The 23,914-nt window shown below is 56.7% G+C and overlaps 2 protein-coding genes across 9 annotated transcripts in view; both read left to right on the top strand.

Moving 5' to 3' along the window:
- Positions 1–5,001, top strand: part of LOC138805304 (serine/threonine-protein phosphatase 4 regulatory subunit 1-like) — a 73,645-nt gene extending 68,644 nt beyond the window's left edge. For 7 of the 8 annotated variants that reach the window (XM_069990066.1, XM_069990063.1, XM_069990061.1 and 4 more), the window contains one exon: positions 3,226–5,001. The gene's annotated coding sequence lies outside the window, so the exon portion shown is untranslated. The remainder of the gene's footprint in view (positions 1–3,225) is intronic. The other variant, XM_069990065.1, reaches the window with a different exon arrangement.
- A 1,124-nt stretch (positions 5,002–6,125) lies between these two features.
- On the top strand, positions 6,126–15,587 carry Ankrd60 (ankyrin repeat domain 60). Its single transcript, XM_069990060.1, has 4 exons — positions 6,126–6,400; positions 10,771–10,901; positions 11,698–11,863; positions 13,412–15,587. The coding sequence occupies exons 1-4, from the start codon at positions 6,256–6,258 to the stop codon at positions 13,696–13,698; spliced, it is 729 nt and encodes a 242-aa protein (XP_069846161.1). The 5' UTR covers positions 6,126–6,255; the 3' UTR covers positions 13,699–15,587.
- Positions 15,588–23,914: the final 8,327 nt, after the last annotated feature.

The following is a 23,914-nucleotide window of genomic DNA, read 5'->3' as shown; positions in this document are numbered from 1 at the left end:
TGCAGAAAACCCGAGTATTGACAAAGCAATAATCTCATATGAAAACTGTATTTAAGATCTCCAACAGATATAGATATATATATATATATAATTTATAAAAATGACATGCTCTGAAAGAAAATCATTTACTTATGCAGAAGGACATGTTCTAAAATTTGGAACCCTACGTTTAACAATACATTTTTTTTATTTGGCCAGCTCCCCTTTTTTCTTTTTCTTTTTTTTCTTTCTTTTTCATTTTCTCTTTTTTCTTTCTTTTTTTTTCCTTTTTTTTTTCTTTTTCATTTTCTCTTTCTTTTCTTTTCTTTCTTTTTGTGCCAGCCCTGGGCCGTGTGTGTAAGAGCACAGGCCTTCTCCCTGGACTTTCTCTTTTCCCTCAAGGCTAGCACTCTACTACTGGAGCTGCAGCCCCAATTTTGGCCCTTTTTTGGGGGGGTTAATTTCAGATAAGATTCCCATAGACTTTTCCTGCTCCCACTGGCTTAAAACCATGATCCTCGGGTATCAGCCTCCTGAGTAGCTGGGATTATAGGCGTAAACCACTGGTGCCTGGCTTTAATTTCATTTTTAATGAAGAGCATTATGTTGTTTATGTGTGTCCGTGTCTCCATAAATTGGAACATCTTTTTTCTCTGCGCACTGAGATTACTGTGACCAGGATGGCTTTCTCTTGGAAAGTGGTAGGGAGCATGAGCATGTCTAGCTGGCCGGCAGTCTCCGCAGGGCTGGCCGTGGGGTGCGGGATGCCCTGCTGTCTCCTCAGGCAGTGGCCGTCCTATACAAGTTCCACTGGCACAGGGAAGCCGCGCTGGGCTTGCACTTTGTCCAGAAGCTGGTGCCGCGCTTCCCACACTGCCCAAGTGGGTGCGGAGGCAGGCCTCGCTTTCACCTGCCAGGTTATTGAGACGGGGAGAATAGTGCCTGCCTTGCCCTCCCAGTTCTGTGCCCCCCACTCCCCCCCACCCCCACAATTATTTATTCAAACCATGCCTAACTTCCTCCTGGGCCATCTTCTACCAGCTACCTAGACCTCAGCCTGCTCCACAGCCCTGTCCACGGCTGTGCCCCGCCCCCCCACACTTTTAAGTATCACAGAGGTAAAAAGGGGGTGGATAATGCACCCCAGGAGCTCATCCCTGCTGTGTGATAGCAGACCAAAGCCAGGGGACCCTACCCCACCCCACTCCACAGGCACTTTTTCTGTCCTCTGTAAACATCACAGCCATAGGGCTCACGAGCGCCCCCTATTGGGACTAGGAGGTATGATGACACAGCAGAACAGCCCTTTTTGAGGAAGCATGCATCAGGAAAGCAGAAGCAAATTATTTCTTTTTTTCTTTTTTCTTTCTTTCTTTCTTTCTTTTTTTGGGGGGGTGGGTCGTGGGCCTGAACTCTGTCCCTCAGCAGTTCGGCTCAAGGCTAGCGCTCTACCACTTGAGCCACAGCACCACTTCCAGCTTTTTTTTTTCTGCTTATGTGTTGCTGAGGAATTGAACCCAGGGCCTCATGCGTGCAAGGCAAGCGCTCTACCACTGAGCCACCTTCCCAGCCCCGAAGCAAATTATTTCTGCCCTTAGCTTTCAACGCTTTAAGATTTGGAAAATTAGTGGTTGTTCTCACTAGTTATTAAAGGTGCAGGAAACTCAGAAAAACACAAACCAGAGGAAGAGAGACATAGTCACCATGCACTGTTCCCCCCTCCCCCCACCAGGCCTGTCACCACTGTCCACACATGGCCTGGGCAGGAACCTGGAGTGGCCAGGGCCAACTTGCAGTCCACCATCTGGGTGAGGGCCAAGTCCACGTCCGCTTGTCAGTGTTCCTGCTAGCCATTGGCGCCTTTCCCCTTGCTGTGGGCACATGTGGGTGCCAGCTGCCCAGGGCCACACACCTGTGGCACACACCCAGCACCTGTCCTGCAGTAGGAACACCGACAGGACACGGAATGCACACCGCCACTGTCCTCGCCTCACCACTGAATGAGGGAATGGATGTAACTCCTGTAAGTGGAGACATAGCTGGCCGGGTTACCTGCAGCTGCGCTCCTTGCTGTAGTGCCCAGGGCCTGCGGTGCTCGCTGCTCACAGTGCTTACAAGACACCCTCAGCCCTCACCACCTGCCGTGCTGACCTGAGGCGGCTGCCTGAAGACAGGAAGCTGCTCCATGACTATGTTTAGTCTTGAGTTTCAGTCTGTCTGGCTCCAAACCCCCATGCTCCCCTCCAGATCTCACACCTCTGTACCTCATTCTACTGGAATGAATCCGTTTGTAAGCCAGCCAAGCCCCGAGCCTAAGGTTCACAATCTAGCATCCCTCAGAGGTGCAGATTCCAAAATTGCTTCTTTGGGATTTCAGAAGAGAGACAGAGTGTATGTGTATGTGTGTGGACTTGCAAGTCACTTTTTGGCCATGGCCCTTTGTTGCCATAGGCCGTGGTGCATGAGGAATGTGTCCCCGTGGACCACTTTGTGGAACACTTGCTTCCCAGCCTTCTGAGCCTCGCATTGGACCCTGCAGGGCACTGCAGGACCTGCTCGGGACGCTACTGGAGAAAGGTCTGTGGCACCCGGCACCCTCCTCACTTCGAAGAACAGCCACCAAAGATCGTCTGGCTCACCGTGGCAGGCTACAAGGCAGTGCATTTGGCCATTGGTCTGTGAATCAACATAGCAGCTTCAACCCACAATGTTTTTTATGTCTGAAATGACAAAGGAATCGGATGTAACTCGGTCTATATGTAATAAAAGTGTAAAATGTAAAATGTTTCATGGCTTTCTAGCAAGAAGGGGAGCTCCTTAACTTTTGAGTTAGGACATCAAGGATTATGAAAAAGCAGACTTTGTCTCAGCTGCTATTGAATTGAAAATGATACTATTTTGTAGTCAGCAAACCTGGCCTAGCTAGTTATTATAAACTGGGATGAGGGAAGAGGCTGTATAGAAGCTGCACCACTCTTGGATGGCTCCATGTAGAAACAGCTTCAGTTCTTTCACGTTTCTCAGTCCCCTCCACCAGCAGCTTGCCCAGCTCATTGTAATGTTTTAAGTAAGCCTATTAAGTATCTTTTGATGACATTTTATACTTGAAAGGATGGTGTAGGGCTGTTCCGTGAGAAGTGGTCTGCTGCCATGTGATGGCTGACATGGTCAGTCAGCAAGACTGCAGGGTGTTTGGGAACACAGTTCATGGCACATGGGATTCAAACTCTTGTCTTCTTTTCTTAGCTTATTTTAGAAATGCCGGAAACCCTCATCTTCAACGATGAAGAGACTGTCTTGACTTTGCAGTCTGATCGGGACCAAGATGTTTCCTTCTTTGCCACCCTGGAACCAAAGCGGCAGAATATTCTAGACTCTCCTGCTGTAGGCAAGCAGAGCTAGCTCCTCTGTGGTGCACTGACGGTGGTGTGGACAGTGGCTTGTCGAGGGAAGGAGGACTGGCTGTACATGTCAGTGGACAGGGAAGGCCTGCGCTTTCCTGCAGCCACTCAGAGGGCCGGCCTCTTGTGACACACAGCCCGCACGCCCGAACCCCAGGTGGGGCTTATTCCAGACAGTTGGCTGGCACCCCACTCCTCCACCCCTGTAGATTTGGTCTGCCAAAGGGCGGGGGCTCCATGCCAACAGACTGCGGCCAGCAATTTGCTTCTTTTGGACAGACTGTTATTTAACATCCCTTCCCGCCAGTAAAGTCACAGATTCATTAGAAGCTTATGTAAGTCTTCCATAGACATACATATTTTCTTGTGCTTTCCTATAAAATATAGTTTATGGTGTTTTACTTTTAACTGAAATACTGTACATCTGTAAATAACGCTTGACAGGAAGAAAATCTATGAATGGGCTGTTAGCTTCCCACAAGCAAGCTGAACAAATACATCATTTGAATTTATGTTCCACTTGAGTTACTGCAAGTATAGCTCCATTTGTTTACCTTTGAAAACCGTGGTAGTTCAAAGAGAACTAGAATGATTTATGGCAGCCTGTCTGATACTGTGCTTCTGGAACTTTCCCTCGGGTCCTTGGGCTTTCCCTTCTTGCAGAAATCTGTCCCAAGAAGTGTGCTGGTCTTTGATAAGGCAGAAGGCCGCTGGATTTCTCGTTCTGATGGGGAGTTTTGCCCTGTGTTAAGAATTGGAGAGGAAGGCTGATAGTGAATGGCAGGGGGGCTGGCTTTCTCGTGGTTTGGCCTCCTCACAGAACTATGAAAGTGCAGCTGTGCTTAGAACTTGTCTGCAAATACAGAGATCTGGGGGCCAAATTAAGGGCTCTTCAGATCAACTCAAGTACACAGAACTTAAGATTTCACACTCTTGAGTTGTGGACTAAAAGATGCTCTAGCCTTGGAAGCGACTTTTCACCAGGAATCCAAGGTTCTTCTAACAGGTAGTTCTAAACAGGTGACTCATGCTTCTCATTCTGCTCTTACGTATGACAGTGAACAGGGAGGCAGGAAGAGCAGCCTCTTCACCACTCCCCTCTGCTCCTGCCTTTGTACGGATTTTCTTTCATTAAAAAATAAACTTCTTGAAGCTACATATTGAATTTCCTGGTTCAGGATACCGCTCCCAAGCCCCTGATTCCATTGAATTCATATTTTATAAAGAAAGGAAGGGGCCAATGCTGTGCCAAAGCAAACAAGGTGTATGTGTGTTTCAAATTGTAACACAGCATGTGGGTAACTTGGAGAGGTCAACACCATTAAAGTAGAGGCTGTGTAATTTTTTTAGGTCCATTGTGTTTAGTATGTGCCTAAATATTTATTTGCTCTCACAGTATCATTTTTTAATTGCTTACAAAGTGAGATTATCCTGTTAAAATCAGTTTTGAAGCAACAACTAAGACTACTCAGCTGAAATTGTGTGTTTTATGCAGAGCTTCGTTTTCCATTAGGGACAAGGTGGGCTTCAGCTTGCGTTGTGAGGGGTGGAGTTTGCTCGTGGAATCACAGGCTCTGGTAAAGATGGCGAGACTGGTGAACTACCCAACCTTCGAGATTTGTTTAAATGGTCAAATTGTCTAACAATATGAATCCTCTCCATTGGAAAGTGGTTTTGTTTTTAATGACTGATTTCTCTGCAAAGTCTTTTTCAAACCTACATTTTACTCTTCATGGCTGCCACTCAGGGTTTTTCTCAGGTGGTTGGCACCCTGCCCTGTGCTCTGCCTGGCCACAGCCCCGGCCCGGCCAGCCCCTGTGAGTGCAGGGTGGACTGGTAGGGGTGGGTTGGCTTCCTGGACTCCACCCTCAGCTGGGGGGGGGGTAGGGGCAGAGCTGACTTTTCTCAGCTGGACAGACCCCTGGCAGGCGGGACGTGGCATGCACAGCACGTGTGTGTGCAGTGTTCAGTGTGCACGGTCTCCACACTTGTACAGGCACTTCAAGTGGGTGGGTCTGAATCCTTCCCTGAAGGTCTGCTCCCCCCCCCCATCACAAAGGCCCACTCGTGCCCATGGGAGTTTGCAGTGCAGGATGGATGGCCCCTCAGCCGGCCCAGGGCCCTGGCCTGCCCTTGCCAGCCTCCGCCGGTCCCTGCCTGACACGATGCACGGAGGACCGCGTGTGCACGCTTGGAGAAAGGGGCCGCCAACGTTTTCTTCCTCTGCCCCCCCCCCACCCCGGTTTGCCCAGTGGAAGAGTGGCTGTTCAGGGTGTGGGGAAAGCGGGGTGCAGGCAAGTATTGATCTTGATGAACCCCAGATGGCCCACAGGCACCGTGTCACTTAGGGGCTGACCCTGTTCTTCGCCTCCGGGCAAGAAGGTGCCTGGGGGCCCGCAGGGCTAAGGGGGCGCAGGCCCAGGTAGAGGAGCAGGCCCCGGCGGGGTGCAGGGCTCAAGTGGGGGCGCAGGCTCAGGTGGGGGCACAGGGCTCAGGTAGGGGAAGCAGGCCCGGGTGGGGTGCAGGGGGCAGGCCCAGGCCAGGCGCAAGGCCGGGTGGGGCACAGGCCCAGGTGGGGCGCAGGCCGGGGTGGGGCGCAGGCCGGGGCGGGGCGCAGGCCGGGGCGGGGCGCAGGGCCCCGGTTGCCAGCATCACAGTCAGGCACTGATGACGCGGCCGCCAGTCGGAGGGCGCCATGCAGCAGGTGCGGGCCGCGGACCCCGGGACGCTGCCCGGGGACACCCTGTGCGGGGGCCGCGAGGCCCAGCTGGGCAGGCCCTCGGGCCGGGGCCGGGGCCGGAGCCGCGGCAGGCCGCGGACCTTGGACCCGCAGGCGGTCCTCGCGTCGCTGGACACGACCCCGGCCGAGTTCTGCATGCGGGTGCGGCTGGAGGAGACCGGGGAGTTCTTCCGCGTCCCCAACTGCCGCTGCGACATGACGGTTCGGGAGCTCAAGGAGGAGCTGGACCTCATGGCGGGCGTCCCCTTCAACATGCAGTGCCTGCACTACCTGGACCAAGGTGGCCGCCGCCCCGCCCGCCCGCCCGCCGCGCGCTCCTGGGACCCCGCCCCCGGGACCCCTCGGGACCCTGGGCCCCAGGATCCTGCACCAAATGTCCCGGGACCCTGTCCCAGGCGGGGCCCAGATCTCAAAACTATAGCAGAACGTTCCAGAAGCCCAGACCCCTCTCCCCATGTGCCTCAAGCCTTCATGTCCCCATCCCAGAGCCAAGCGTGTCCACATAACGCTGAACTTGGGGTGACGCCTGTCCTTAGCAGGACCTCCCCGAACCAAAGAATCCCACACTCAAAGCTGCTGGTGCCCTAGTCAGAAATACTACTAAACCAGAACAAACCTGCCCGAGACTGGACCCCAGACCTCCAGGCCAAACCCTCAAACATCCATTGTATCCACACCAAGATGCTAAATCAGCCCATTCCAGAGCCCCCAAACCCAGAACAAACCAACTCAACACCCCTAAGTTTTTATGTGACCACCCAAGAGGTTAAAAAAAAAAAAAGCACACTGTAGGACCCCACCAAAAAACAAAACAACACAACACAAACACAGCCAATGTGGCCAAATTTGAATTCCAAGCCCCTAGGTCCTGACAACCTCAGAAGGCTGACCCCTCCCCAGCCGTGATGTCCACACTGAGCGCGAGGCTGAACAAACCTGCACCATCTTAAAAAATCATAGACCAAATCCCCAGTGACCACCACTGGGAACCCAGCTCCTCCAGCCACATTGTTCCCAAAAGATGCCAAAGGATAAAACCTGCTGCCCACCTCAGGACCAGCAAACCGAAGCCAAGCCCAGCCTAAGAGCTCAGTCAGGATTCAAAACAAGGCTTGCTGGCAGCTGGGCCCCCAAACTCACAGCAAACTATATTTGAAACCCAGATTCTTTAGTTAAACCTGCCCACCAGAACCCAACATTCTAAACCAAACCCCACCTATGTCAGGGTCCCAGATCTTGAAGTAGACCCTATCAGCCTCAGGACCCCCAAATCTCAGGGTAGACTGGCCTGATTCCTGCCTGCCCCCCCTTCCTCCCTGGGCTCCATTAGAACTGCAGTTCCCCAAACACATCCTGCACATACAAGGGCTTCCAGTCCCAGAACAGAACAGACCCTCCCTAGAGCCAGGACCCCTAAACGGACAGACCTGGCTCTCACCAGAACCCCAAACCTAGAGTAAATTCTGCCCTTACCAGGGACCTCCAAGAAAACCCTGTCCACCTTTGACCCCCTCCCTGAATACTGGCACTAACCCAGTCTGTATCAGAACCCCAAATTCCAATTTATGTCATTGGCTACATCAGAAGCTCAAAGTTGGAGCCATCAGAATCAGAACCCTGTACCCAAAGCTCACTGTACCTCAGGACTCCAAGACCCCTCCGTCCCAACAGATCACACACAAGAGGTAACGAATGAAGCTGAGGGCCATGTGGCCTGGCTCTCCCTCCATCTGTCTCCTGCCCGCCCTATCCTGAGCCTTCTACACTATTTAGGATATGGGTACAGGCTCTATTTGCTCAGACAAAATCAAGGCAAAAAAATAAAAACACAAAAAAATCAAGAAAACATTCTCTGTGCAACAGCCCAGAGATGGTGAAGCGCTGATCTTACAGAGATCACCATGGTGCTACAGGGCTGTGAGCCAGATCTGAGCACGGCTGCACCCGCCAGCTCACTGCCCACTCCCCTTCCTTGCCTTAGTCTCCTAGTTTGCTACAGCCGAGTCCCATAAAGTCTAGAGTTCTCGGTGCTCTTCCTCTGGACAGAAATGACTCTACAATCTCCCAAAGCATAGGGAAGGCCTGAACTCCTGGCTCTGTGCTCTTTATGGTAGGTTAAATGGTTTTCCATGACATACTTCTTTTCCTATAGGTGCGTTTGAAAGATGCCGAGGTGGAGGTGAATTTGGAAGGCTTTATTTGGCTAGAAGCTGCCCTTGCCAGGCTTACGCCTATAATCCTCATACCATGGAGGCTGAGCTCTGAGGATCCCCACTTAAAGACTACCTAGTTACCCACCAAAAAGCTGGAAGGGGAGCTGTGGTTCAAGTGGTAGAGCAGGAGCCTGGAGCCAAAACAGCTCAGGGACAGCTCCTCAGGTCCTTGAGTTCAAGCCTCAGGACTGGCACCAAAACAGAGAAGTTGCCTCTTGAGTCTAGTCTGTACTGAACATGTTAACAAGGTGAGCCATTGAAGAAGAAAATTAGGTCCCCCAGTGCAAGCATCTGGAAACCTTCGGTCCATTTGCTTTCACTGACAAGCTATGCTGATAGCCAGCCCCAGCAGGTCTGGGTGGGAAGGGGATACGTGTGGGCACTGATGTCACAATCCAGGGTCTCCGTGGTCACTGAGCAAGCCCTCGGAACTTTGCAGCGCTGTGCTTAGTCATCGTGGCTTGTGCAGGAGGGACTTGGACCAGAGCCTGTAAATAACGGCTGACCCGGCTTCTGCCCACCTGAAAGGCTGACCAAGGTGATCCGATGAGATCATGTGTGTGGAAACTCAAAGCTGCACAAATCTAAAAGCAGTGAGCCTGTACACGGGTTGAGGGTCAGCCTTCCATGCTGGTAGTAATGAGTGTTTGAGCCAAGGCAGGGTCTGCCTATCTATCAAGGGATGAGCTGGGCAGCAAGAGCTGGGCAGTGTGTGATGGTGGACTCTGCCTTTCTCAGGGATAAAGCTTTCCTCAACATCGTTAGCTCAAATTGTCCCAGACGAATCGTTGGTTGACTGTGGTCAAACCACAGATAGGACCCTAACAGCACCCTTGGTACATGGTGGTCTCCATCTGGAACCTCCTAGCTTTGTAGCTAGCAAATGGAGCAACTGAGCCCTGAGCACACCAAAGGAGGCATGGAGAGAGGAGGGGCTAGCCCCAGATTGCTCCCTGGTACACCAGGTCCACGTGCCTTAGAGAGTCGTTATGAGGCTTAGAGAATGGAGCGCTTAGCATAAGCACTTGGTAAGTGATCACTAAATACTTTGCACACAAGCCCACAGCACTTATGAATATCACTCAAGATGATGATGATGATGGTGGTGATGATTCTTCCTCCGTCTTGGTGCCAGTGTTGAGACTCATGCCAGCACTAGAACTTGAACTCAGGACCTCACACTCTTCCCTGATTTGGTGCTCTATCACTTGAACCTTGCCTCCACTTCTGGCTTTTTGCTGACTCAGTGGGGATAAGAGTCTCAGATTTGGCTTCCCAGGCTGGCTTTGAACTGTCATCCTCAGATCTCAGCCTCCTGAGTAGTTAGGATGACAGGTGTGAGCTCCCAGCTCCCAGTTACTTTAGGCTTCTTACTGCTCATGAGAACAAAGCTAACAGAGGTGGCCCGAGAGAAAACATGTGCATGTCACAGAAAAACCAAACGCCTGGAGACGGGGTTTGCAGGACGTCGTGCTGAGTGATAGGCCCCCAACAGCTCCGGCACCCACCCAGTCCAAGTACCCAGCTTCCTACACGGAGCCCAGGAGCCGTGGCACTGCACGCAGACTTCCTGAGTGGCACACTCCAGTGGTGGGTGCCGCTGGCACTGGGGATAGAGAGGCCAAGGAGGCATTTTCCGCATCCAACCGTCTGCCATGCCAGCGTGAAGTCATTTGAAAGATCCAACCATTTTGTTTGGGTCACATCAGTAGGCACGTCCTGCCATTTGCCAGCGCTGGTATTTTGGTTGAGCACAGATAACGCGCGAGAACACAGTGCTCCATCATTAATGGAACGTCAGGTTCCGGTCATTCCGCGTGTAGACTTTAGCTCATCAAATAACAGTCCTGACTCATATGTTTTCCAGCAATGGGATAATTACAGGATTTTATAAATTGGTGCCATTGGTTTGTGTGCGTGTGTGTCCAGCTTCTATCTGAGCTGGGCCAAATTAATTTTCTAAAAAGCATTAACCACAACAGACAAAGAGACTCATATGGAATCATCATCCAGTGAGATTTTTTGGTTCTAGATTCTCAAAGAATCTGAGTTTAAATACCCAAGGTCAGATCATCTCTTAGAAAATGCAGCTGATGTTGTTTTTTCCTTTCAGACCCAACATTTTTCTTTCTTTCTTTCTTTCTTTCTTTCTTTCTTTCTTTTTTTTTTTTTTTTTTTTGTCGGTTGTGGGGCTTGAACTCTGGACGCTGTTCCTCAGCTCTTCAGCTCAAGGCGAGCACTCTACCACTTGAGCCACAGCGCCACTTCTGGGTTTCTTGTGGTTCCTTGGAGATCAGAGTCTCATGGACTTTCCTGCCTGGGCTGGCTTTGACCCATGATCCTCAGATCTCAGCCTCCTGAGTAGCTAGGATGACAGGCAGGAGCCACCGGCACCTGGCTCAACTTTTTTGTTTTAAGGAAAACTTGTTCCCTGTAGGAATTTTGCTGGACAACACCACACTGAAGTTCCACGACATGGTCCCGGGCGGCATCATCTCGCTGGGCATCTGGAATCACGACGGCTGGACAGAGCTGTTCCTGGCGGCGGCAGAGGGGGACCCCAGCAAGGTGCTTTCATGATTGGCTGGGGGGGGAGGAGGCGCGGTTTTGCGTGGATGTCTCATGGGTGGGGGGCAGGGAGATGACCCCCTCAGCATGGCCTCCCACCGACACTGGGAGCGTCTGCACCACCCCCTCCCGCCTTGTGTTGAGGGGAGAGGGACCCCACTGTCTCCCCACCCCTGAAGGAGTCCTGCTTAGGGCATTTTCTCCCCTTGATAAAGCTGACAAGCAGCCGAGATGTCAGCCCAGGGCTCTGGTGTGAAAATACACGCAAGGCCCTGCTGGGCGGGAGGGAAGCTGGATAAAGACCGGGGTATTGACCCAGCGGGAGAGGGCCCGCTGGGGTCCTTCCATCAGGACCTCGGGGCGGGAGCTCTGAGCTCCCTAGGAAGTGGAGAAGGGTCTGAGGGCCAGGCAGGGCCAGGACCCCAGCAGCCGTCCGCTTCCCCCCACCCCCATGCCCTTGGCAGGGAGGGGGTGCCCAGTCCCCCAACTCTTCCACTCCCTTCCAGGTCCTTCCTGGCCTTTCCCCTTCTTAAAGGTGCAGAGACGACAGCGGTCGCACCGTCCCCCCGCCCCCGCCCCTTCTGCTCCCCAGGCCAGCTCCCCCCCTGACCCTGGACTCCGGGACAGAATGCCTCCTTGTGGGGTGCTGGGGACATTGGTGGGGACCCCCCGCCCGCCCCAGCTAACCACGGGCAGGGACAATGTCCCGCGCTGCCTCCACCGTGCCCCGGCTTGGGTGGAGCAGCCTGCCCGGCCCGGGACAACCGAGACTGACCCGACGCCCCCCCCCCCCCAGCTGTCCTCCCTGGGCGTCAGCGAGGACTCCTCCTTCCGTACCGCGCACGCCCAGGCCCTGCGGGGTGAGCAGTGGACGCAGTGGGTCTCCCAGCGGGCCTTCGTGGCCCTCTACATCACCTCCCACAGGGGCCACGTGGAGGCCGTGCAGTACCTGCTAGAACACGGTAACCGCGCTGCCTGAATGCCCAGGGGTTCACCTGAGAAAGGCGCAGGGCCCCAAGTCTTGACACTCTCCTCACACGGACCCCAGAGCCCCGTCACACGCCAGGCCTTCCCAGGGCCCAGTTTTCTAGAAGATTCTGTTGCAAGGAGATGGAAATCGCAGGGTCTTGTGGCTCACATGACAGTCACATGCCAGGAAGCGCATTCTGGGCTAGCCCAGGGCGGCAAAGGCCCGGTGGTCAGCAGGCTAGCCCCGCTCCTTTCTCTTCACCCTCTAACGTTTCCTTACTCCAGATGTTCTGCTCACCCCACCTCTGCTCCAGGGCCGCTGTGCTCTCCGTGTGTCTGTCCATAGCAGAGGCTTTGGCCAGTACTGTCCCTGAGCCAAGGCCTCTGCTGTGCCTGGAATCCACCCACTCACGGAGGTGTGAGGCATTCCTAATGAGCAGGCCGCGGCTGCAGGCGGACACCTCCGTGCGGCCCTCCTCTCAGCACGGGGTGTTGGTGTCTAGGGTCTCACACGAGGGCCCCTTCCTTCCACCCTTTCCCAGCTCCTTCCTTGCCACCTGCCTGCTTCCTCTGGGCGGAGAGGAGAACCCTCCAAGCTTGGGGGGGCTGGCGGGGGGAGGGGGCTCCTCCGTGGCCTGTCTGCCTCTTACTCGGTGGTGATTCGAAAGAGGGCCTTGACCAGCCCGGTGGCCTTTTGAGTCATCCACAGCCGCCCTTGCCTGATGTAACTGATGTCATCGGAGGTTAGGAAGTGACACCGACTTCGCGCCGGCTTGTGTCCTGTGCCGGGCGGAGGCCGGCGTAGCCCACACACCAGCCGTAGCTCTTCCAGGCGGGTGACAGAAAGGCCCACAGAATTTAATTGAGTTGCCTTCAATTCCGCAAGTCCACTTTCAAGGCCTGGCACTGGCTTGTGCGTCTACAGGAGGCCAAGAGCAGCCAGGGCCTTGCGCCAGTCGAGCCGGGCACCGGGGAGCAACAGCGGCTGCCCTCCGGGAGCTGAGGAGGGGGATCCAGTACCTTAGACAAATAATTGTCATGAACAGAATACTCTGGAAGACACAGGGTTGCCATGGAGCTCGTACAGGGAGGAGATGAAGGAAGGGGTTCTTGGGGAAATGGTTCTGAAATCCACAGACAGGTGTGAGCTCTGGGGGTGAGGATGTTGTTTGCAAGATGAGCGGCATGTGCAAAGGGCCTGCAGCAGGATGCAGAACGCAGTTCTGCAGACGAGAGAAGGCAGGTATAATTGGAGCCTTGACTGGGTTTGATGGGAAGCCTATGAGTAGTTCTTCAGTAATACAGGCGGAGTGGGGTGCAGTAGAGCCACAGAGCTGTACACCCCCCCGCCACCCCTGGGGTGATGGGATGGGGTTTGTGGAGGCTGAGATGGGTGTGTGGAAAGTCCCCCGAGGCCAGGACTGGTGGGCTTGGGCGGGGGGGACGGTCACCCCCTCTCCCCAGCTCTGCGCCCCCCTGACCTCGGGGTCCTGGCCCCGGGGCGGAGGCCTGCTCAGCCGGCTCTCCTCCGTCTGTCACAGGAGCCAGCTGTGTCAGCAAGACCCCGGTGGGCAGGACGGCCCTGCACGCGGCGGCCGCCATGGGCCACACGGACTGCGTCACCCAACTCATGCAGCACGGGGCGTCTATCCACGAGAGGGACGCGCACGGGGAGTCGCCCATCAGCATGGCGCGCCGGCTGCGCCGCAAGCAGAGCGAGCGCAGGATGTTCCTGCTCTACTGGATGGCCAAGAGCGCCAAGGACAACGCCAAGGACAACGCCGGCCCGGGCCTCGGCGACCTGCTGCCGGACCCCAAGGCCCGCTGAGCCGCCCGCCACGCTGGGCAGGCCGGGCCCAGGCCCGGAGTGGACCAGGCTACCCTGCTTGCAGAGGGCTTGGGGGCGCGGGTGCACGTCCCGTGAGTGACCCCTTACACTCCTACCGGGACCACACCGGCCTTTCGTCGCAAGCTATTTGCACAAGCCAGTGGCCTCACCCACCCCCCCCTCCTGGGGAGACCGTGGAATGCCCTGGAATCCCAGGACAAGCAGGGGGACTGTGGCGCGGGCGTCCAGAGGCCACGTGGGCTGTGGAACACGCCGGATCCTCTGCTCCCGCTGTGTGGACATTTAGAAGCTACGTCAGACTGTCTGGAGGGCTGGGGAGCAGAAGGGAGGCGAGGGGGGGCTGTGCCTTCCCAAACATGGTCACCACGTGGGACGTCTCGGTGCCCTGGTGGCACGGTGCCGCGTGACCCGAGATGTGAGCCGAGGCGCTGGCAGCACCTCTGTCCTCCAACCCCTTCCCTTCTTCCCCGGGGGCCAGGCTGCCCCAGGGCTCCCGCTCAACCTTGAGCTGAGCATAGACTAGGAGGAAGGTAAAGATGGGCCACAGTCTAAAAAGGGCACTGGGACCCAGCTGCAGCAAAACACCAGCCAGAGGTTTAGTCTGGAACCTTCTAGAACATTCCATAGTTTTCTGATTGGGCACCTCCTTGTTTTTTGTCAGCTTGATGTTTGGAATGCTTGCGCTTGGAAGGATATTCCTCAGAAAACAACTCCGCTGAGGGGTGTAAGAAGATAGGAATTAGGTCTCCCCTAGAAAACGCTGTCCACCTGGGCTGCTGTGGGTGACTGCAGAGCTCACCCCGGGGCGTGCAGTGTGGGAGAACAAGGGGTCAACTTCCGCCAGACACACACAGGGCGTGCCCGCAGGGGAGAGGCGATCTGAGGGCTGATGCTCAACTGATGTCACCAAGAAAGTGCTAGAAAGACCCTACGTCTCCACTGGGGGCAATCCACAGTGCTGAGAACACAGTCAGAAAACAACCACAGGGCTTTTCTGTTCCCCAGCACTACTTCTGGGCAAAGGCTCCCGCATGCAAGCTGGCTTTCGCGGGGTGAATGGCTCGGCTGCCGGCGGCCTTCCTCCTGACCACTGGCTCTGGCTTTCAAACAGCTGACCCTGACCAGTGGCGGATACCCTGCGTGGCCTCACAGTGGCCTGCGTGGCCAGGCTGGGCCCAGGCATCTAGTTGACAGATGATAGTCAGGGAAAAATCGGTCCCCACCAGCCGCGTCCAAATGGAGACCTTGTTTGGCAGACGCCTTCCAAAGTCAATAGGCAGATATTAAATGACTCAGCGGGGGGCAGTTCATTAGCTAATGAGCTGCGGGGGCGGGGCACACTTTTAACTAAATAAGTGACGTCCCTCCAAGCCCGGTGAGGGCCAGAGCTCTGCTAAGCTGTCTTGATTGTTAAGCGAACCATCTACCTGGCACTCAGAACCACGGTTTTGGGGTTTTAGGACCAAGCCCTCTGTTTTGCTGTGCCCCAATTCAATTAGACACTTGGCCACACATCCGGCAAGTTCTAAACTCTCCTGGGGACCTTTGCTAAAGGCAATCTAAGCACCTGCATTAGGACAAGGGCAGGGGGCAGAGATCAACCAACACGTGCTGTCTGCGTGCCCAAGGCCCTGGGCTCCAGCCTGAGCACACACACACACACACATGCACACACGCACGCATGCACACACATACACATGCACACATACATGTGTACACATTTGCACACACCATGCACACATAATTCATTAACACATGCACATGCATGCACGCACATGTGTGTACACACACGCACATGTACCCCGATTACAATAAACCTGTGTCATGTACAAGTCGCTTATAACCAGGCTGACTTGAGTCATCGATGACATGTTCGTTTTGTAGCTGCTCCATACTTGGGGATTCACAGAATGGTGGAGATGGACCTTATTTTTGTGGGGGTCATGGGGTGGCCGGGGGCCCCTCTGTGTGGAGGGGATGCGCATCGCCGGGGCTTTGTGCACACGGGTGGGCCCTCGAGTCCCCGGGGCATGAGCTGCTACTGACGGTGGAGACCTGGGGGACCTCAGAGGGCGCCGGGCCCTGGGCGTGAGCCCACTGCGGCAAGCCGGGGTCTCCTGCAGAGGAAGGAGGGGGCTGCTCACGTCGGGGTGCAGCAGGAATGAAAAGGGCTGGGATGCACTGGGGCTTTAGAGGGGGCCTGGCCGACTCCCCCGGCCTGGCGCAGTAGACCAGGCTCCCGTGCCTCCGGCCTGTGCTGCGGTGACCAGACGCGAGCGCTGCTCTGGGCGCCATCTGTTGGCCGCTCTGGGCGCGGCATCGGGGTCTCTGGCTGCACTGCGTGTCTTGGCAGTGCCTGTGGCGGTCGCCTCCCCTCCTCAATCCAGGGGTCCAGAAGGGCAGCGCCCCCTCCTCCCCCGCTGACCTGGGGACCTGTGGCCCGGCCCTCTCCTTCCCAGCCTCCCTGGCCGAGGGGAGCCATCTGTAGGACCTGTGTCCTGGAGACCCCAGGGCGTACCAGGAAGGGCCTGAGCTTCCAGCCCAGCAGGTCTGGCCTTAGAAATTTCCTGTCGCCAGTTCCCCGGGCCAAGCAATGGCCCTTCTCTGTGCCTCAGTTTCCTCGTGTGAAATAGTTGGGTATGAAAACCTGCTCCCCCCGTGGGGACTGGTGCGCCGCCGCCTGGGAAATAGTGGCTATGATTCTTATGCTTATTCCCACCATGGAATTGGCTGGCCATGCTCGCTCCCTGGGAAGCAAGTGCCCTCTTTCAGGGGAGAAGCTCATAAATAAACACTCAGAGAAACCCTACACAATAAGAGTCCCCTTCCAGAATTAATAATTCCCCAAGTGGGGGCTCAGTCATTGCCTTTCTGCTCTCGGGGTCGGGAATTAAGGAGAGGAACTCCCCAGCTACTTGCAGAGGGAAAGAAAGAAAGAGAGAGAGAGAGAGAGAAAGAGAAGAGAGAGAGAGAGAGGAAGGAAGGAAGGAAATGGAGGGAAGGAAAGAGAGAGGAAGGTGAGAGAAAGAGAGAGAGGGAGGGAAGGAAAGAGAAAGGAAAGAAAGAGAGGGGAGGGAGGGAAGGAAAGAAAGAAAGAAAAGGAAAGAAAGAAGGAAGGAAGGAAGGAAGGAAGAAAGGGAGGGAGGAAGGAAGGGAGGGTGTGCTGGGAACTGGAGCCAGCTCTGCGGCAGAGGACAGGGAGAGGAAAATTCCAGCCGCCAGCGGCCTGGGCGGCGCGGGGCGGGGCGGAAGCTCAGCACACAGAAGGCCGTTAACATTTAGACAGACGCTGTGTTTGTGTCGCTGCAAATGTCACCGATGCTGCTGTCACCAGGCACGTGGAAGCAAGGCTGGGCCCCAGGGGACCCGGGGCTGGCCTTTCCGCCTGGACCCCCAGAACAGCCTGCAGCTGGGCAGAATGTTGGGGTACACACATGTCACCCTCATGGCACTCAAAGGGCTGCGCCCCTTCCTCAGCCCCGGGTTCCAGCATCCAGACCCTGAATAAGAAGCTCCGACTCCAGCCCCGGAGCAAGTCCGTGGGGGTCCAAGTGCCGTGGCCTATGTGGTCTGTGCACAGCCTCAGTTTACCACTGGGAAGATGGTAAGCAGCAATGGCCTCTGGGCTGTGTGGGGGCCGGGGGAGGGTCTGGGGACGTGGGGACACCCCGCCAGGCTGCAGCCCACAGAAGAGGGCCTGGCCAGCCCACAAGGGCCGTGGGGCACCGTTTGCCGCTGTTCAGCGCTGACGTAGCTGGGCAAGGGGGGTTCACACGCAGAAGCCCAGCTCCTCCCCAGGCAGAGGTCAGGATTGCTGCAGAGGCCTGCCTGGAAACGCTCTCGAGACCCCATGTCAACAGACGAGAGTGGGGGTGGGGTGGGATGTGCCTGTCACCGCAGCTGTACATCTCAGGCTCACAAGAAAAGTAATAAAGCAAAAAAAAAGCTGGTGTTTGGCTTAAGTGGTCAAGCACCCGCCTGACAAAGGTCCTGAGTTCAAACTCCGTTAGAGAAATGACTTGGGTCAGGGATGTTGCTTGGTGGTAGAGTGCCTGCCTAGCGTGCATGAGGCCCTGGGTTCGACTCCTTGATAGTACATACATAGAAAATCAATAAAATAAAAAGGAAAAGTAACCATTAAAAAGGATCTTAAGGGGCTGGGAAGGTGGCTCAGTGGTAGAGCGCTTGCCTTGCATGCCTGAGGCCCTGGGTTCAATTCCTCAGCACCACATAAGCAAAAAGAAGAAAAGCCAGAAGTGGCGCTGTGGCTCAAGTGGTAGAGAGCTAGCCTTGAGCTGAAGAGCTGAGGGACAGCGCCCAGGCCCAGAGTTCAGGCCCCACGACCGGACCCCCGCCCCCCAAAAAAAGATCTTAAGCCAGGCACTGGTGGCTCACACCTGTCATCCTAGCTTCCCAGGAGGCTGAGATCTGCCAGCCCAGGAAGAAAAGTCCCAGTGAGACTATGATCTCCAATTAACTACTCAAAAACTGGAAGTGGCGCTGTGGCTCAAAGTGGTAGAGCGCTAATCTTGAGCAAAAGAGCTCAGTGACAGTGCCCAGACCCTGAGTTCAAGCCCTGCAACCACCACCACCAACAAAAAAGAAATGACTTGATCTGCAGGTATCAGCTAGAGACTACCACGGGGTGTCAGAGCTGTGTCACGAAGCAGCAGCAAACTGCCCAGGAGGTGGGGGTGCTCACAGTCACTGTACAAGGAACCTCTGTTTACTTGAATATAAAGGCTGATATCAAAGGCCACAAAATGCAGCTGACCCTGCTTTAGAGATGCATGTTGATTTATACACCGGAAAACATGGCAAAACTAGCTGCCCTCTTTTTCTAGTGTCAAAATACATATAAAAGCTGGGCACAGGTGGGTCATGCCAGTAATCCTAGCTATTAGGAGGCTGGGGTCTAGAGGATCACAGTTCTAAGCCAGCCTGGGCAGAAAACATCCATGAGATGGTATGTCCAATTAACCAATAAAAAGCCAGACTGGAGGCATGGCTCTAGTGGGAGAGCACCAGCCACCAGCGAGCTGAGTGAGCACAAGGTCCTGAGTTCAAACCTCAGTACCAGCACAACCCCCAAAAAGAACGAGATCAAGACACATTAGGTTGATGGTGACATTAGAAATTCCATGTGGTGTGACCTTTCTAGACTATTCTATCAGCTCCCTGCAGCTCCCTCCAGCCCTAGAGGACCACCAGTGCCTTCTGCCTCCTGGACTGGACTGGCGCTGTGGACGTGTTGCGTGGTTCACATGGCAGGGTCCTGAGTCGGGTCACCCACACCACAGCCTTGGTGGCCCCGGGGCAGGGCCGGGTGCTCCTTTGGGGGGGGGGTGCTCCCTGTGGGCACCACCTCCAGTGGCTGCTGGGAAATCCTGTGTTGTAAGGAAGAAGAAAACAACGTCAAAAGGAGAGGCTCGGGAGAGGCCCCAGGCGCCCCACCCAGGCTCTCCAAAGTTGGGGCACTAACTTAGGGTGATCTCAGGTCCAGGAGTGAGCGCCGGCCCCCAAGGGTGCTGAGTGTGGGCCAGGCCAGAGCGTCTGCATTTTCCCCCATCAGTCCTGGGGCTCGAACTCAGCTCTTCAGCTCAAGGCGAGCGCTCCACCCCTTGAGCACTCCCGGGTGTCTGTGGCTTGTTGGAGACAAGAGTCTCACGGACTTTCCCGCCCAGGCTGGCTTTGAACCGCGATCCTCAGCTCTCAGCCTCCTGGATGACAGGCGTGAGCCACGGGTGCATCTAACAGACCCCGCGGGGTGGCGCGTGGCGGGGCGGGGTGGCGCGGGGCGGGGTCGCGCGGGGTGGGGTCGCGCGTGGTGGGGAGGGGTTGCGCGTGGTGGGGCGGGGCGGGGTGGCGCGGGGCGGGGCGGGGTGGCGCGGGGCGGGGGCGGGGTGGCGCGGGACGGGGGTGGGGTGGCGCGGGGCGGGGTGGCGCGGGGCGGGGCCGGGTGGCGCGGGGCGGGGTCGCGCGTGGTGGGGCGGGGTCGCGCGGGGCGGGGTCGCGCGTGGCGGGATCGGGTCGCGCGTGGCGGGGCGGGGCCGCGCGTGGTGTGGTCGCGCGTGGCGGGATCGGGTCCCGCAGCGCGGAGCAGGCTCCCGGCCGCGTCCACCTGTCCCGGGAAGCGGGTCAGAGCCGGCCAGCCGCGGGCGGCGGGACGGGCACGCGGTGGGGATGGGGGACCCGCCCCCTTCGGGGTGTCGGGGTGTCGGGGGGCGCTGAGCTCGGCCTGGCAGCCCGGCGGGGCCCGGGAGGAGCCGCGGCCCCGCGGGTCAGGGCTGGGCGGCCCGCCGGGCTGGGGCGGGAGGCAGAGCCCACCCTCGGCCGCCCCCAGGCCCCGTCCGCGGGGTCCACCGAGAACCGGAGCGTGCCCGAGTCGTCTCCCGCCAGGTGGCGCTGCGGCGCAGGCGCGCGGCCGCGGCGGCCACCAGGGGGCGCAGCGAGACCGCAAATAGGCCCTGGGGCCGAACTCTCGCGGGATCTCCGCGGGCCGGGAGCCAGCGGGCCCCGCCCCCGCGCCGGCCTCTGACCAGGCCGCCCTCCTCGGAGTTCGGCGGCGTTTCGGCGGGCGACACCTTCCTCTTTTCTAGGAAGCCCGTCGGGTGAGGCTCGTTCTTCAGCCGGGCGCCCGAGGCTCGCCTGTCATCCAGGCCGCTCGGGAGGCTGGGATCTGAGGCTCGCGGTTCAAAGCCAGCCCGGGCGGGAAAGTCCGTGAGACTCTTCTCTCCAGTAGAGCACAGAAAACCGGAAGTGGCGCCTGGCTCAGCGGGCAGAGCGCGAGCGCAGGGACGGCGCCCAGGCCCCGAGTTCGAGCCCCACCACCGACGAAAGCAACAACAAAAACTTGTGATGATCGCAGCCCTCTGTGAACTCCTCTCACCGGGGTTTACAGTGGCGTTTAAGTGATGAAAGTGTCAACATCTCTGTTTCATAAACAGCTTTTCTCCTTCCTTCCTTCCTTCCTTCCTTTTTCCTTCCTCCCTTTTTGTGCTGCTGCTCATGGGCTTGCACTCAGGGCCTGGGTGTCATCCCTGAACATTCTCACTCAGGGTTAGCGCTCTACCACTTGGGCTACAGCTCCGCTTCTGACTTTTGGCTGGATAGTTGGAGATGAGCGATTCACAGGCTCTCCTGCCCAGGCTGGCTTCAAACCATGATCCTCAGACCTCAGTTTCCTGAGTAGCTGGGATGGCAGGCGTGAGCCCAGTGTGCAGCATCCTTTGACTCTTGAATTGACTGTGGTGGGATTATGATTCTCACCCCACACGGCCGAGGCCCGGAGGCCCCCAGGATCTCCTGGGCGGGTGTGGGAGTGCCAGGGCTGGCCAGAGCGGTGGCGGCAAAGCCTGAACCGTGTCATGCGGACACCTGGCGGGGGGACGTGGCACAATTGCACCCTGCGTGGCCAGTTCTCAGACTTGTCACCATGGTGCAGCCTCAGGACACGTCCTTTCCACATGCTGACACGGACATGGGGTTTTTGGGTTTTTTCAGTTCATGTTTATCTCAAGGCAGAGAACGTTCCAGAAGCCCCTCAGAGGTGGGTGGCATTTGCCGGCTGCTGTGTGGACAGCTGCCAGTGCTGCTTCGCACACTGGTTCTTCTGCATCTGTGGCTGCAGGGCTCAGTCCCCTGGGATGGAGATGCCCCTTGTCCCCCCGCCCCCCACCGTGAGCTCCCAGCGCCCCCACCACGAGAGCCAGCTCCGCTTCTGCTCCGACAAGCGTGCGAGGCCAGCGTGCGGGAGCCTGCACACGGCGGGACGCAGAAGCGGGCGATGCAGGCGTGCTCCGTGCCAGCCTCGCTCCTTTGCTGGTGGTGAGCGGGCGCCTGCCCTGGGACGCGTGGACTGACCCTGCGTGTGCGTGTGCTGCACACGTGACTTGAGGGCTCTGGGCTGTGCTGGCTCACCATCCCAGCAGTCTCTGCTGAGGTCAAGGACCCCAGGGCTGGCTGTCCCCTGGAGGCCAGGAGGGCCTGGGTTCAAGCAGCAGCTTTGTGCAGACCCCGCTTGCCTCTCCCCCCAGCGACACCAACCTACGCGTGACCGCCCCGGGGCACCCCCAGAACTGACCTCACCCGCTCTGAGGAGGGCAGAACCTGCCATTTGGGGGTGAAGAGCTGTTGCAGACCTCAGCCCCACCCGCTGGCGGGGGAGAGACGTGGGCTGGGAATGGGGGCAGGCACAGGGCACCCTGCGTGCCAGGCATTTAGGTTCAATGTCACTGGTGCCAGCCGCGGGGCAGGAGTGGGCCCGGGGAGCTCCGAATTTCCCCAGGACGTAGACAGGCTGACCAGGGCTCAGGCGGTTCAGCCTCCTGTGGGGATGAGGTTGGGCTGGAAGTCACCAGCAGCTCCGGCCTCGTGTCCGTGTAGCGCAGTTGCTCTGTGCCAGCCCTTCTCTCTCCCTGGTATCGCTCACCTCTCCCCATCAGGCCGCTCCCCTCCTTGGCGCTGGACACGTGCAACGGCTGGAGGCAGGGCAGCCATTTTGTAACCAAGAAGCCCATGCAGACAGCATGATTCCAGCTCCGGTTCTGTCAGCGGCGGAGCCTGGGCGACAGCTGTGAGGCGGACACTGTGGTTTTCACGCTCTGCTTTCTGGAGACAGAGTTGCCCTGTGTTGCCCAGGCTGCCCTGGCCTCCCTCCCTAGGGCTAGGGTTCCGCCATAGGCCCCCACACCGGCTCCATCTCCTGCCTCTTCCTACTGTAGAAAGACACACTAGAAGATTCTCTGGTTGTGTTGGGCCAGGAGCTAGCTAACCGGCACAGCGCATGCTTCCAGGCTCTGTTCTGAGGACTGTCTCCCTGCAGAATCCAGCTATGCGGCACGTTGTTCAGTACCACGGACATCGTCCAGCCTGAGTATGTCACCAAGGCTCCAGGAAGGGGGCTGGGTGGGAGACGGTGACAGCTGTCCATCAGCCACGCCTGGGAGGGAGCCCGCTTCCACTATTTTATTTCATTTTTGTCGGTCGTGGGGCTTGAACTCTGGGCCTGGGTGCTGTCCCTGAGCTCTTCAGCTCAAGGCAAGCGCTCTACCACTGGAGCCCCAGCACCACTTCCGGTTTCCTGGTGGTTCATTGGAGATGAGTCTCATGGACTTTCCTGCCTGGACTGGCTTTGAACCGCGATTCTCAGATCTCAGCCTCCTGAGTCGATAGAATTACAGGTGTGAGCCACGGTGTCCAGCTTATTTTATTTTTTAATGCCAGTACTGGGGCTTGAACTCAGGGCCTGGGTGCTGCTGGCACTCTACCACTGAGCCACACCTCCACTTCTAGCTCTTTTGGTAGTTTATTGGAGATAAGAGTCTCACAATGTTTCCTACCCAGACCTCGACCCTCAGATCTCAGCCTCCTGATTAACCAGGATTACAGGAGTATGCACCGGTGCCTGGCTCGGCTCCCACCCTCCACCCCTCCCTCAGATACCCATCTTCTGCCACCTGGCAGGTTTCTCCTGCGAAGGAGTGCTGTGGACTTTCCAGCCTCTTGACTTCGAGTTTCGCACTGTCATTTGCTTGGGCCTAGAATGAGGTGGAAAAGTTAAGACACCTGTTCCGAGCCTGGACTCCATGCCTCCTCCCATGCCTCCTTCCCTGTGCTCCCTCATTTCCGTGGAGATCTCTGTAGACCTGGGACTATGTGAACAAATCCTTTCTGTGAGCTAGGACATTTGGGGTACGCTTGCAGAAAATCACTTGGGACTTGGAGACTGGATTGAGTTGGAGGCCAGCCCAGCTGAAAAGTTCGCAAGACCCCATGTCAATGAGTAAGATAGCTGGGCATGGTAGTGTGCACCTGTCAGCTCAGCTCTATACCACGTATATGTAAGAGGCCTGTATCGTTCAGGCTGGCGTGGGGGAAAAGCAAGGCTCTCGTTGAAAAAATTACAACGTAAAGAGGGGTTGGAGGTGTGGCTCAGTGGTAGAGTGCTAGCCAGAAGGAAGAAGAAAAGGAGGAGGAGAAAAAGGAGGAGGAGGAGGAAGTGAGGGAGGGGAAGAGGGAAGGAGAAGGAGGACAGAAGAAAGAAAAGGCGAAGGAAGGAGGGAGGAAGGAGAGAAAGTCTTTATTTCCCTGGATGGCCTCCAGTTTCTGAGGTCCAGCGATCCTCCTGCCTCAGCCTCCCGAATAGCTGGCTCTAGCCGTGCCAGGTTTTGCTTGGCCTCTGGGTGGCCGCTGC

Source organism: Dipodomys merriami, unplaced genomic scaffold (genome assembly GCF_024711535.1).
Source record: "Dipodomys merriami isolate MVZ:Mamm:240054 unplaced genomic scaffold, mDipMer1.0.p SCAF_39, whole genome shotgun sequence".
Lineage (NCBI taxonomy): Eukaryota > Metazoa > Chordata > Mammalia > Rodentia > Heteromyidae > Dipodomys > Dipodomys merriami.
This window is presented reverse-complemented; position numbering and strand designations above follow the sequence as displayed.

What these genes read in the sequence shown, in the direction of transcription:
- Ankrd60 (XM_069990060.1), top strand. Translation starts at nt 6,256, where the DNA reads ATGCGGGTGCGGCTGGAGGAGACCGGGGAGTTCTTCCGCGTCCCCAAC. An exon ending in CCTGCACTACCTGGACCAAG is followed by an intron (nt 6,401 to 10,770) that starts GTGGCCGCCGCC and finishes TGTTCCCTGTAG; the next exon opens with GAATTTTGCTGGACAACACC. An exon ending in GCAGTACCTGCTAGAACACG is followed by an intron (nt 11,864 to 13,411) that starts GTAACCGCGCTG and finishes CGTCTGTCACAG; the next exon opens with GAGCCAGCTGTGTCAGCAAG.